The sequence below is a fragment of the Choloepus didactylus genome, chromosome 23, assembly GCF_015220235.1.
Source record: "Choloepus didactylus isolate mChoDid1 chromosome 23, mChoDid1.pri, whole genome shotgun sequence".
Lineage (NCBI taxonomy): Eukaryota > Metazoa > Chordata > Mammalia > Pilosa > Megalonychidae > Choloepus > Choloepus didactylus.
The window spans coordinates 25,274,477-25,286,870 of NC_051329.1; the positions used below are offsets into that span (position 1 = coordinate 25,274,477).

Here is a 12,394-nt window from a genome sequence, read left to right on the forward strand (position 1 = left end):
TGGCAACGACTGGGGGCTCTGGCGGCGCTCAGTGGAACGGACTCGAGTGGGCCGGGGGCACATGCCTGGGGGGAGGGGGCGCGCGCAGGGAGCGGCCAGCCGGAGATTAACTCCGTCCTAGGAATGATTCCACCACTTCTCAATCAATGCATCTCCCACCACCGCCTCCCAGAGCCTCGCTCGCACCCGCCGACCCACTCACAATTCCTTAATCAGCACCATCTTCTGAAACCCCCACACAGCTGCCGCCGTTACTACCACCACCGCCGCCGCCGCCGCCGCTACCGCCTCTCACGGCGCCTGCGCGGCCCCGCCTCCCCGCCTTGATCCTCCACAGCGCCTGCGCGTCCACACCCTTCCGCCGCGACCCGCGCGTCAGCGTGCTAGGGGAGCTAGTTCCGCCCCCGTCACGCTCCCCAGCCTAGGCGCACGAGGACTCCATTGCAGCTGCGCTGTCTGGCCGGCCGAGGGCTGCTTCTACTGCGGCTGCGCAACCTCGGCTCTCGTTCGTTTCGCTTTTGCCAAAGGCTACTCCCTCCCGCCGAGTTCCCTCGGGGCGTCTTTGTAGCGTACGGTTTCTCCTGGGGTTTCTAGTCGTTTCTCTGGAGGCCGTTTTGCATTCACCTTTCTCTCACTGCCTGGAGAGGGGGCGCGCCTTTTTGACAGCACTTCACTTCCGAAGGCCACATTAAAGACTTCTTGACGGATTCGGGAGGCCGACGACGCGCGGTTCTGTTGCCCTTACTGACCCGCCCAACTCAGAATCCCCGGGAGGACAGGCACCTGGCTCAGAGCTCACGTGGAAGTTCCAGACGCCCAAAACAGAAGGACCCTCGTGAGTGCAGCCGTCTAACCATTACTCACCTTGCTGGGCCCGGCTGTGACCGTACGAGTTCCCCAACGCCCAGATCCACCCCTGCCCCGGAATCTAAAATCGCGCTGTGGCTGTGACACGCCCAAGACCCCCGACGAAGTCCTCTTGGGGAGGAGAGGTATTTACCCTTAATCCCTAAGAAAGGGACCTGACCTGGGAAGACGTAAGCGCTGTCACAGTGAAAGCCCCATCGGCCTGAAGCAGTTGCACGACCCCACCTGCCACACCCAGGCTCCAGCTTGAAAGCTAAAAGATGGAGCCTAGGATGGGAAGTAGACCAGGGTTCCTTGTTATATATATACACACACTTGCATACCCCAGGCACAATTTTAGGCACTGGGGGTCCATCTGGAAACAGAAACAGACACTGCCCTGACCTCAAGAACCTCACAGTCTAGAGGAGACAAATAACTGGGGAACAAATAGAGAATTTAGGTTAGTGGTGACTGCTATGCTATGAGTAGTGGAGGAGGTAGAGTAGACAGGGAAGGCTCTTTCAGGAGACCCTTTTAGAGCTGAGTGTTACCAGTAGCCCATTCTGGGAAGATGAGGGAGGGGCATTCCAGGTGGGCTGGAAGAAGGTTGGAGTATTTGAAACCCAGCTAGAGGGCACTTAAATGAACTAAGAACTTAGGTTCCTCTAAGAACTTCTAAATGAGGAGAAAGATAAGCTGGGGCCTACTAGATCATGTAGACCATGGTGAAGAGTTTGAATTTTTATTTTGAGAACCATGGAAAGCTATTGGAAGCCTATTAAAGGAACAAAAATATCATTAAAGCTTCTTTATAGAAATCCATGGTATATCTATTTCTGGAATATACCCGAAGGAGGTAGAGCTGCCTCAAAAAAGCCATGAAGTGAAATATTATCTAACCAAGAAGCTAGAAACTTCTTGCCCGGGATTCATTGACTTTCTGCTATATATGAAGCATTATACTAGTTATTGTGAAATAAGGGGGTATTGAAAGAAATACATGATCTTATCCTTAGGGAGCTTAGAAACCAGAAATAGCTTCCATTGAATGGGCAGCTATTTTATGTCAGGTACTGCTGGGTGAAGGAGTGCCTTATCTCATTTAACCCTTAGAACAACATAATGAGATAGGTATATTAGTATGCTTTAGAATAAAGAAAAGCTCGAGTTCAGAGAGCCAAGTTAAGACATTGTGCAAAAAACATTCTGTTTTTTCTTCAGATGCAGGTTTTAAGAATTTCAATCTGGTCTTTCCACTACACTGGGTTTTTTCCTAGATAAAAGTAAATAAAAGTTGAGTTGTCGATATTCTTATGACAACTAAATGCTATCAATTGTGGAAAGGGGATTTTGGTAAAAATCTAGAATCTAGAGATATGAATAGAAAAACTGTAGATTTTAATACCATAACCTTGTGTAATCAGAATTAGTAGATGTTCTTTAAGGTTGAGGAGGTAATATTAAGTGCCAAACTTGGTCACTTTATGTGATAATTTCTCCCAAAATGTTATACAGGCTGAAAATATAAATAGCCTTTAAAATGATGTGGATAAATTCATGGTTAACAGGCTTTATCAATCATTAAGAAAAATTTGGAAGTTTCTGAGCATTTTTCTAACTTTTAAAATCAGTTATTCCATTGTCTGCACAGCAGAGTTCCTGCTCATAGCTAGTACTGGACTCAGATGTTTGTAAAATAAATGGACAGTGACCTGGATGGAGCGTGGCCTTGAACAAAACTGGCATTTACTACTTTCCTATCAAAACGATTGCTATTAAGGGACTCAGTTGAAAACCACAAGGATAGATGAAGAAAGTAACCAGTTTAGATGTGTTTTTTGAGGGAAAGAAACGTACTAATTCAAAATTAACTAAGTTGGTAGAAAATGTGAAATCTGTATAACTAAAAGGTATATTTTAATTCTGCTTAAAGGATAAAAACGACAGAAGGAATTATGAGGACAACTGGAGAGTAGGAAAGACATTAACTGACACCCCAAAATGAGAAAGGACATATAAAGAAAAGACAAATTATTCATGAAAAAATAGACTGTTAGATTAACATCTCCATTGTGTGGCATTTTTTTTGTATTACAACTAAAGATGTGGAATTCTGTGATACATTTTTGCAAATATGGTTATAAAGTATCATATAACTTATTAATAATTGTCTCTAGATATAGAAATGACCCAGCCTCTTTTTTAAGCCTAATGTCTCTTGTTCCTTGTTCTTTCAACCCTCAGCAAAAGATAACCTTTATACATAAGCCCTACAGCTGAATTGAACTAATTCTGCAAGCCTCAGATAACCACCACTCTCCTTAATTCCTTTGTATATGCTCTGAAACAAAGAGGGCTCTGCTTATTTCAGTAAGAATAATGATACGTTTTACTGAGGCAAACAAAATGATTTCTGAATAGTGTTTGAAACACTTATTTTATGGATTAATTTGTATAGCACAACTCTGGTCAAACACAATGGAATAATCCTTTAAATATTATAATTGAATTTGGCCTTTTTTTTTTCCTTCTTTTTTTTTTTTCTAAAGCAGGGTGCTTAATGTGGGATCCGTAAGCTCTTTGGTGGGACTCCAGGGGAATTTGTGAACCACTGAAATTATACGCATTATTTCATGTCATAAACATTTTTCTGGGGAGGTGGTCCATAGCTTTCGTTATATTCTCAAAGAGGGAGTTACCCCCCCACAAAGTTAACCAAAGCCTTGCTTACCCTTGCCATCCTGTTCCAGAAACATCTGGATTGAGAATATTTCTATGAAAACTAGAAATATTCCCAAGAATGCTTTAATTTTATTAAATATTAAGGTATAGGTCATAATGTACCCCTGTGGGAGAGGCAGGGTTGAGCTTTGGAGTAGGAATACCTGGTTCTGAATCCTGGCTGTTCTAGTTTGCTGTTGCTACCAGAATGCAAAACACCAGAAATGGATTGGCTTTTATAAAGGGGGTTCATTTGGTTACACAGTTACAGTCTTAAGGCCATAAAGTGTCCAAGGTAACTCATCAACAATCAGGTACCTTCACAGGAGGATGGCCAATGGCGTCCGGAAAACTTCTATTAGCTGGAAAGGCACATGGCTGGTGTCTGCTCCAAAGTTCTGGTTTCAAAATGGCTTTCTCCCAGGACATTCCTCTCTAGGCTGCAGTTCCTCAAAAATGTCACTCTTAGTTGCTCTTGGGGTATTTGTCCTCTCTTAGCTTCTCTGGAGCAAGAGTCTGCTTTCAACGGCCATCTTCAAACTGTCTCTCGTCTGCAGCTACTCTCTCAGCTTCTGCACATTCTTCAAAGTGTCCCTCTTGGCTGTACCAGCTTGCTCCTTCTGTCTGATCTTATATAGTGCTCCAGTAATTTAATTCAGACCCACCCTGAATGGGCGGGCCAACATCTCCATGGAAATTATCCAATCAGTGTTATCACCCACAGTTGGGTGGGGCACATCTCCATGGAAACACTCAAAGAATTACAATCTAATTAACACTGATAGGTCTGACCACACAAGATTACATCAAAGGTAATGACATTTGGGGGGACGTAATACATTCAAGCTGGCACACTGGCTCTTCCACTTGCTGGCTGTGTGCTTAGATTAAATTACTTAATCTCTTGGAGACACAATTTACTCATCTTTAAAAAGAGACTACTGATATCTGCAACATAGATTTTTTTGAGGGAATAAAAGATAAGAAGTATATAAAGCACCTATGTTATGCATTACCTGATATGTAATAGGCACTCAGTGACTGGGAACCATTTAAAAGATTAAGGCTTCCAGAGAGCAGGAATAGTAATTTAAAGTATGTTATGTTAAATTCTTTCACCATTGCCCTCCCCCTCCCACATCTCTAGAGGAACCACTCTTGTTAAATCACTATTCATCATTCTAATGCATGAATAAGAGTGTATGTATATATGCTTTCCTGTGTATCCATGTATGGCTATAATAATTGACTCTTCTGTTGGTGCATAATGATAGAATTTCTGTTCCTTTGTTTCCTCAAGGACATTTGGTATTGTCAGAATTTTAAATTTTTGCAAATTTATTATTGAGGGCAAGGCTCTTTTCATATGTTTACTGGCCATGTTCTTATTCTTTGTTCTTATTTTTTGCCATTTTGTTATAGAGGTTTTTTTTTTTAATTTGAGGAAATATATATACATATATATATAAACATTCTACATTCATTCTATGTTGATTATGTGTATTTTAAATATTTCCTTTCTGTCTGTGGATTGTTTGGTTGTGTCATCTATAGCAGGGTTTGTCACCCTCTCCAGTATTGACATTTTGTTGTGGAGAGTATTCTGTGCATTGTAGGATGTTTGGCAGCATCCCTGGTGTTTACCCACTAGATGCTGGTAGCACCTTTCCAGTCCTGACAATCAAAACCATCTCAGACATTGCCCATTGTCCCCTGGGGGTCAAAATTGTCCCCAGCTGAGAGCCACTGATTTATACTAACTTCGTTATACAGAGTTATTTTTAAACTTAAAATTCATTCCACTAACATTTTTTTGAATTTTTATTATATGGCAGGCCCTAAGGGTATCACATGAACTAATCTGCACCTTAACCCATTTAATCATCACAGTAATATAGGAAGTAAGTACTGTTATCATCCCTATTTTATAGGGGAGAAACCTTGTTTATGATGTCTTCTGATGTGCAAATGTTAATTTTACTGAGATATAATTTATATACAATAAAATATCCATTTTAAGGGTACGTCTTGAAGAGTTTTGCCAAATGTTTATACCTGGTAATCACCACAGTCAAGATATATGACATTTCTATCACTCCAAAGGTTTACTGGGGTTGCCTGTCTTTCCTCCATACACTTTCAGTCGCAGGCTGCACTGAGATTTCTTTCTCTTACTATTGATTATTAGATTTGCCTTTTCTAGAGTTTCATTATCATTAAATTGTATAGTACATACTCTTATGATTTGCTTCTTTCAGCATAATGTTTTCTGAGATTCATTAATGTTTGTATCGGTAGTTCAAACCTTTTCATTGCTGAATGCTGTTCTTTTGTATGGATATACCAGATTTTGTTTATCCATTTACCTGTTGATAGACATTTATTTGGATTGCTTCCAGTTTTTGACTATTATAAATAAAGCTCCTATGAATATTTGTGTACAAGTCTTTCTGGATGTGTTTTCATTTCTCTTGGATATGTGGTAAGTGTACGTTTAACTCTAGGAGAAACCACCAAACATTTGCAAAGTGGTTGCACCATTTTACGTTCCAGCAGGGGCTGAGAGCTCTAGTGATTCCACATGCCCGTCAACATATTTTAGTCATTCTAGTGGATCTTTAGATGTATCTCATTATAGCTTAATTTGTATTTCTCTGAAGACTAATAATGTTGAGCACTTTTTCAACTGCTTCTTGGTCATTTGCACATCTTTTGTGAAATGTCTGTTGAAATTGTTGCCTGTTTTTAAATTGGTTTGTTGTCTCACTATTCAGTTTTAAGAATTCTTTGTACATTCTGGATATAAATCCTTTGTCAGATGTATGTGTTGTGAATATTTTCTCACTGTCAGTGGCTGGCCTTTTATTTTCTTAATGGTATCTTTCAATTTAAGATGAAGTCTAAATCTGACAAAGTCTAATTTATCAATTTTTTTCTCTTATGTTTCTTGCTTTTTGTACCCTATCTAAGAAATCTATTCCTACACCAAAGTCACAAATGTTATATTTTACAATGCTTTTTTAAGAAGAAGTTTTAAAGTTTTAGCTTTTGCATTTTGGTTTCTATGTGAGGTAAGGGTCAAGGTTCAGTTTTTAGCACACAGATATTCAGTTGTTATTGCACCAATTATTGAAAAATCTTTTCCTTTAACCATTTGTTGAAGATCAGTTGACTAAATGTATGAGTCTATTTCTGGACTTTGTTCTGTTCCACTGATCAATTTATTTTTCATTATGCTAATATCAAACTGATTTCTACAGTTTTATAGTAAGTCTTGAAATCAAGTAGTTTAAGTCCTCCAACTTCTTTTTCAAAATTGTTTTGGCTATTCTAGGTTTTTTGCGTTTCCATAGTCTTTTAAAATAATCTGTTAACTTAAATAAAAAAGCCTGCTGTGATTTTTATGAGAATTTCATTCAATCTGTAAGAAAATTTGGAAAGAATTGATGTCTTAACAATACTGAATCTTCCTGAATGGTATATCTCTAGGGAAAGTCAGTGTCTGGCTTCAAAGCTTCAAAGGACAGGCTGACTCTCTTGTTCTGGGTTAGTATAGCTGGTGACTTTAACTTGAAGCCAGTGCTCATTTACCATCCTGGAAATCCTGGGGTCTTCAAGAATTATGCTAAATCTTCTTTGCCTGTGCTCTGTAAATGGAAAATAAAGCCTATATGATAGCACATCTGTTTACAACATGGTTTACTGGCTATTTTAAGCCCACTGTTGAGACCTGCTCAGAAAAAAAGATTCCTTTCAAAATGTGATGGCCCATTGAAAATGCACCTAGTCACTCAAGAGCTCTGATGGAAACATACAATGAGATGAATGTTGTTTTCAACATTCTGTAGTCCGTGGATCAAGGAGTCATTTTGTCTTTCAAGTCTTATTATTGAAGAAATAACATTTTGTAAGGCTGTAGCTGCCATAAATAGTGATTCCTCTTATGGATCTGAGGAAAGTAAATTGAAAACCTTCTGGAAAGGATTCACCATTCTAGATGCCATTAAAAACATTTGTAATTCATGGGAGAAGGTCAAAATATCAACATTAAAAGGAGTTTGGAAGAAGATTATTCCAACCTTCATGGATAACTTTGAGGAGTTCAAGACTTAAGTGGAGGAAGGAGCTGCAGATGTAGTGGAAATCACAAGGGAAGTAGAATTAGAAGTGGAGCCTGAAGATGTGACTGAATCTCATTAAAAAAAAAAAACTTTGAAAGATGAGGAATTGCTTCTTATGGATGAGCAAAGAAAGTGGATTCTTGGGATGGAATCTACTCCTGTGAAGATGCTGTGAACATTGTTGAAATGGCAACAAAGGGTTTAGAATATTACATAAACGTAGTTGATAAAACAGCAACAGAATTTGTGAGAATTGACTCCAATTTTGAAAGAAGTTGTACTGTGAGTAAAATGCTATCAAATAGCGTTGCGTGCTACGGAGTAATCTTTTGTGAAAGGAAGAGTCCATTGATGTGGCAAACTTCATTTTTGTCTCATTTTAAGAAATTGCCATGGTAACCCCAACTTTTCACTCCAACCTTCCACCCCAACCCACCACCCTGATCAGTCAGCAGCCATCAACATTGAGGCAAGACCCTCCACCAGCAAAAAGATTACGACTTGCTGAAGGCTCAGATGATGGTTAGCATATTTTTAGCAATAAAGTGTTTTTAATTAAGGTATTTTTTAGACATAATGACATTGCACGCCTAGTAGACTAAAGTATAGAACATATGTTTTATATGCACTGTGAAAACAAAAAATTTTAGCGTGACTCACTTTATTGCAATACTTGTTTTATTGTGTGGTCTGGAACTGAACCTGCAATATCTTGGAGGTATGCCTGTATATATGTTACAGACTTCACAATACATTTTGTCAGTAATTTTGTTTTAAAATGGTCAATTATCTTTTAGAAAAACTAAAAAATGAGAAAAAATGTTTAATATTTATCATCCTCATCATCTAGCTTACATTTATTGAGTACTCACTGTGTACTGAGTACAGTTCTAAATGCTTTACCTTATTTTATGCATTTAATCCTCAAGACAAACACATGTGATAGGTACTACTACTGTATATTTTGCAGGTGAGGAAAGTGAGAGATAGAAAGGTAATAACTAGCCCAACGTTAGTCATCTAGCTAGGATGTGAACCCAGGCAGTCTGGTGCCATAGCTTGAGTTTTAACCATTATATGATACTGCATTTCTGAATTGGCTGTGACTTCCAATATAGCTTCAAATAGAGGTAAAAAAGTGGCATACTTGTCTTGATCTTGACTTTAAGACTCCTTAAAAAGACTAATTATTAAGTGTTTCCTGTAGGTTTTTGATAGCTCCTCTTTATCGTTGATATTCTCTTTCCAGTTTGCTAAGTTTTTGTTGTGATTTAGTGTTGAATTTTGTGGAGTGCTTTTCTCTATTTTTTTAGATAATCATGTTTTTCTCCTTTATTCTGTTAATAGGATTTATTTTTTTACTAGATTTTCTGACGTTGTGCCATCCTTGCATTCTCAGGATAAACCATAGCTGGGTTTTAAAATTTCCCAATTGTCAGGTGTGAGTTGAGGATAGGTTTGTACAATTGTTCAGGAAATTGAAATTACAAAAAGGAGAGATATTTATAGATAGTACTAATTGTAAATAGTAACCTAATGGCTTATTAATTAGTTGGCTTAAAATGAAGATAACCTCTATGTAGGATATATAATTATTTTCATCTGAGACATGTTTTCTTAAAGTACTTATTTATTTTTGAATAAGTATTACAATCACATGGTTCATAATTCAAAATATACAAATGACTGTTCAAAGTACAGTGATGTCTCCCACTCCTGTCTTGACACCTGCCCTAAAACAAAACACCATTGTTATCCATTTCTGTGAATCCTTCTGGAGATATTTTGCATTTTTAAGCAAATACATATGTTCTCTACTCTGCCCCTTTTTCCTTACACAAATGATAGTATACACACTGTGATGGTTAATTTCACGTGTCAGCATGGCTGGGTTATGGTGTCCAGTTGTTTGGTAAAGCAAGCACTGGCCTGATTGTTACTGGGAGGTTATTTCATAGATAGATTTAAGTCATTAGTTGGTTGATTGCATCCATAGCTGATTATCTCTACAGTCAACAAAGGAGATTGGAGGCCTTAAAGCAAGAATGGAAGATTTCAACAGTGAGAAAGAATTTCCACCTCTGCTTCTATTTCAGCCAGCCTGCTTCTCCTGGGAATTCAACTGCACCTTCATCGGAGTTTCCAAGTTGTGTCCTGACTTGTGAAATTTGGACTTGCCAATCGCTTTGGCTGTGTGGTTGTGTGGACCAATTCCTATAATAAATCTCTTAATAGCTACGTGTGTGTGTATCTTGTCGGTTCTGTTTCTCTGGAGAACCCTGACTAATACAACACACCATTCTGCATCCTGTTTTTTTCTTTACTACCTGTATCTTGGGAATTGTACGGGACAGGGTTCAGTCGGACATGGAGCTACTATGTGAGTTAAGACACATATAGGATTTATCAGATGATTTAACCTTACTCAGTTGTAGGAGAAATGGATGTCCAGAAGGGAGAGAGAGAGGATCTGAGAACAAGTCATCAACCAGCCACTCTGAAACACTAGTGTGGTGGGCAAGCCAGAGCTTGCAAGGAAATGGGAGAAACCGAGCACATCCAACCGCCTAAGTGGGACCACAAAGTGGGTGTGGTCTACGGGAAGCTGGTGCCTCTGTGTAGCTACTTCCTGTGTGGTAGTGAGCCTGGGGCTACAGGAGCAGGAAGAAGAGCTGTACATGGACTGGGGGACAACACGGAAAGCCTAAAATCCACCACAGGTACTCGTGTGTGTGTTCATTACTGTGTGTGAATCCAGAAACCCTCATTAAGTAATGGCTGCTGCTTTGCTCCTGCCTGCTAAGTATGTTTCAAATTCTCTTTTGGCCAAATCTAACTCAGAACCATGCAGCAAAGGGGATTCTGGAAAATGGAGCTCCAAGCTTAACCATGTTGATACAGCATAGTCCAGAACATAGAGCATTTCATGTCAATGTGTAACAAGCTGCTTCGTTTTTTTAGAGGTGTGTAATAATGTATAGATGTAATTAATTTATTTAACTCATCTCTTATTGAAGGCCACTTAGGTCATATCCAGTAGTTTGCTATTACAAGAGTTCTGTAATAAATTACCTTTCCCATAGATCATTTTTATGTACCTGTAAGAAAAATTCCTGGAAGTGGAATTGTTAACTCAGGAGGTAAGTACATTTGTAGTTTTAATAGATTTTGCCTAATTATGCTCCATAAAAGCTGTACCAATTTTTAGTCCCACCAGCAATTTATGAGAGAATCCACTTCCCCAAACTCTTTAAAAATGTTTTCAAACATTTTAAAAGCTTTGTTTGTTTTAAAATACAGTACAGATCCCCCCCCCCCCCAAATGCATAAAACATATGAATTACTGTGGGGAAACCACCCTTGTAGTCTCCACCCAGGTCAAAAAGTAGAACTTTGCAAGTCTCCCCAAAAGTCCTCCAGGAGCCCTGTTCCAGTTACAAGTCGTTTTTCCCTGAAAATAACCTCCTTCTTGACTTTTAAGGGAATCAATTTCTTGCTGCTTTTTATGGTTTTAATTGCCCAAGTGTGCATCCCCTAGCCTCTATACTTTAGTTTTTGCTTCTTTTAATCTACAAGTAATCTTTCTATCCTTTCTTTTTCACCCCATGCAGCGTGTTGAAGAAACTGGGTTGTAGAATTTTCCATAGTCTGGATTTTGCTGCTATTAACAGTCTAACAGGTTTGACTAGCACAGGTGCAATACTTTTAGCAAACCCTTTTCTTAGGCAATACTGTGTTCTTCCATGAGGAGACACATATTGTATTTTGTTTCTTTTTGCAGAGATACCAGCCATTACTGCTAAATGCTTAGCTCCATTAATTTGTTAGGGGATGCAAAATGGTTATATTATTCAATCATTTCTTCTTGATTTATTGCTCGGAATACTTCTATAAAGAGAAACTGGTCATTTAGCAGTATAGTATATATAGGAAAGGAAGCTTAAGCCCTCAGTTTTTGTCCCTTTATTTGCCAGTTTTCAAAATGGGAATTAGTTTCCTATCATTCTCTAAAAGAGATCAATTTGTATATTTTAGTGCAGATTTACACAAACTGGAAATATTGATATGTATTTAATTTATTCTTCTTGTTCAGGTTGTCTGTCTTTGGCTGCTCAAGGCACATTGTCTCCTGAGTCCTTTTGATGTGTGTTAGTACTCTGGCAGCTTCCTTGCTATCTAGTATGAGAAAATCTAACATTAAAAGACTGATCTTGTACATTTTCTACAACCCCAGAATGTAATCTGCCACTTCTGCGAGAAACCCTGGTTTCCTTTAGTGGTAAATGGTACTTCAAGGCACAGTCTGGCCCTAGGTATGTCATGGTTTCTGGGTTAGTCATTCTTTTTGGATCTTTTTAGTAGGTAGAGCTGGAAATTTTGTACATTTAAATATATAGATTTATAAATATATAAATCTTATAAATTGACATAAACCCTTAGGAATATAATTCTATTATGTAAATAAAATATGTAATTAACGATATGATTTAGTGTATTTTGTTATAAATACGTATAATATTTAAATGATAGCATTTATAAGCATGTAAATTAAATTATAAAATTGTGGAAATAATTGTTTTAAGATGAAGCATCCCATGAATTTATGCTGGTAACTTCTAACTCAATTCCAGCACTGTGGGGTTTTTTAATACCCTTTTTAATCTTACTTCTTTATTTCCTTTCTACACTGAGATTCCTGGTTC

General features: G+C 38.5%; 1 protein-coding gene across 2 annotated transcripts in view; it reads right to left on the reverse strand.

Moving 5' to 3' along the window:
* The window catches only part of PITPNB (phosphatidylinositol transfer protein beta), a 68,014-nt gene extending 67,704 nt beyond the window's left edge, over nt 1-310 (reverse strand). For both annotated transcript variants that reach the window (XM_037816814.1, XM_037816815.1), the window contains exon 1: nt 203-310. In XM_037816814.1, coding sequence (XP_037672742.1) covers nt 203-222 — 20 coding nt within the window. In that variant the 5' untranslated portion in view covers nt 223-310. The remainder of the gene's footprint in view (nt 1-202) is intronic.
* Between the last annotated feature and the right edge of the window lie 12,084 nt (nt 311-12,394).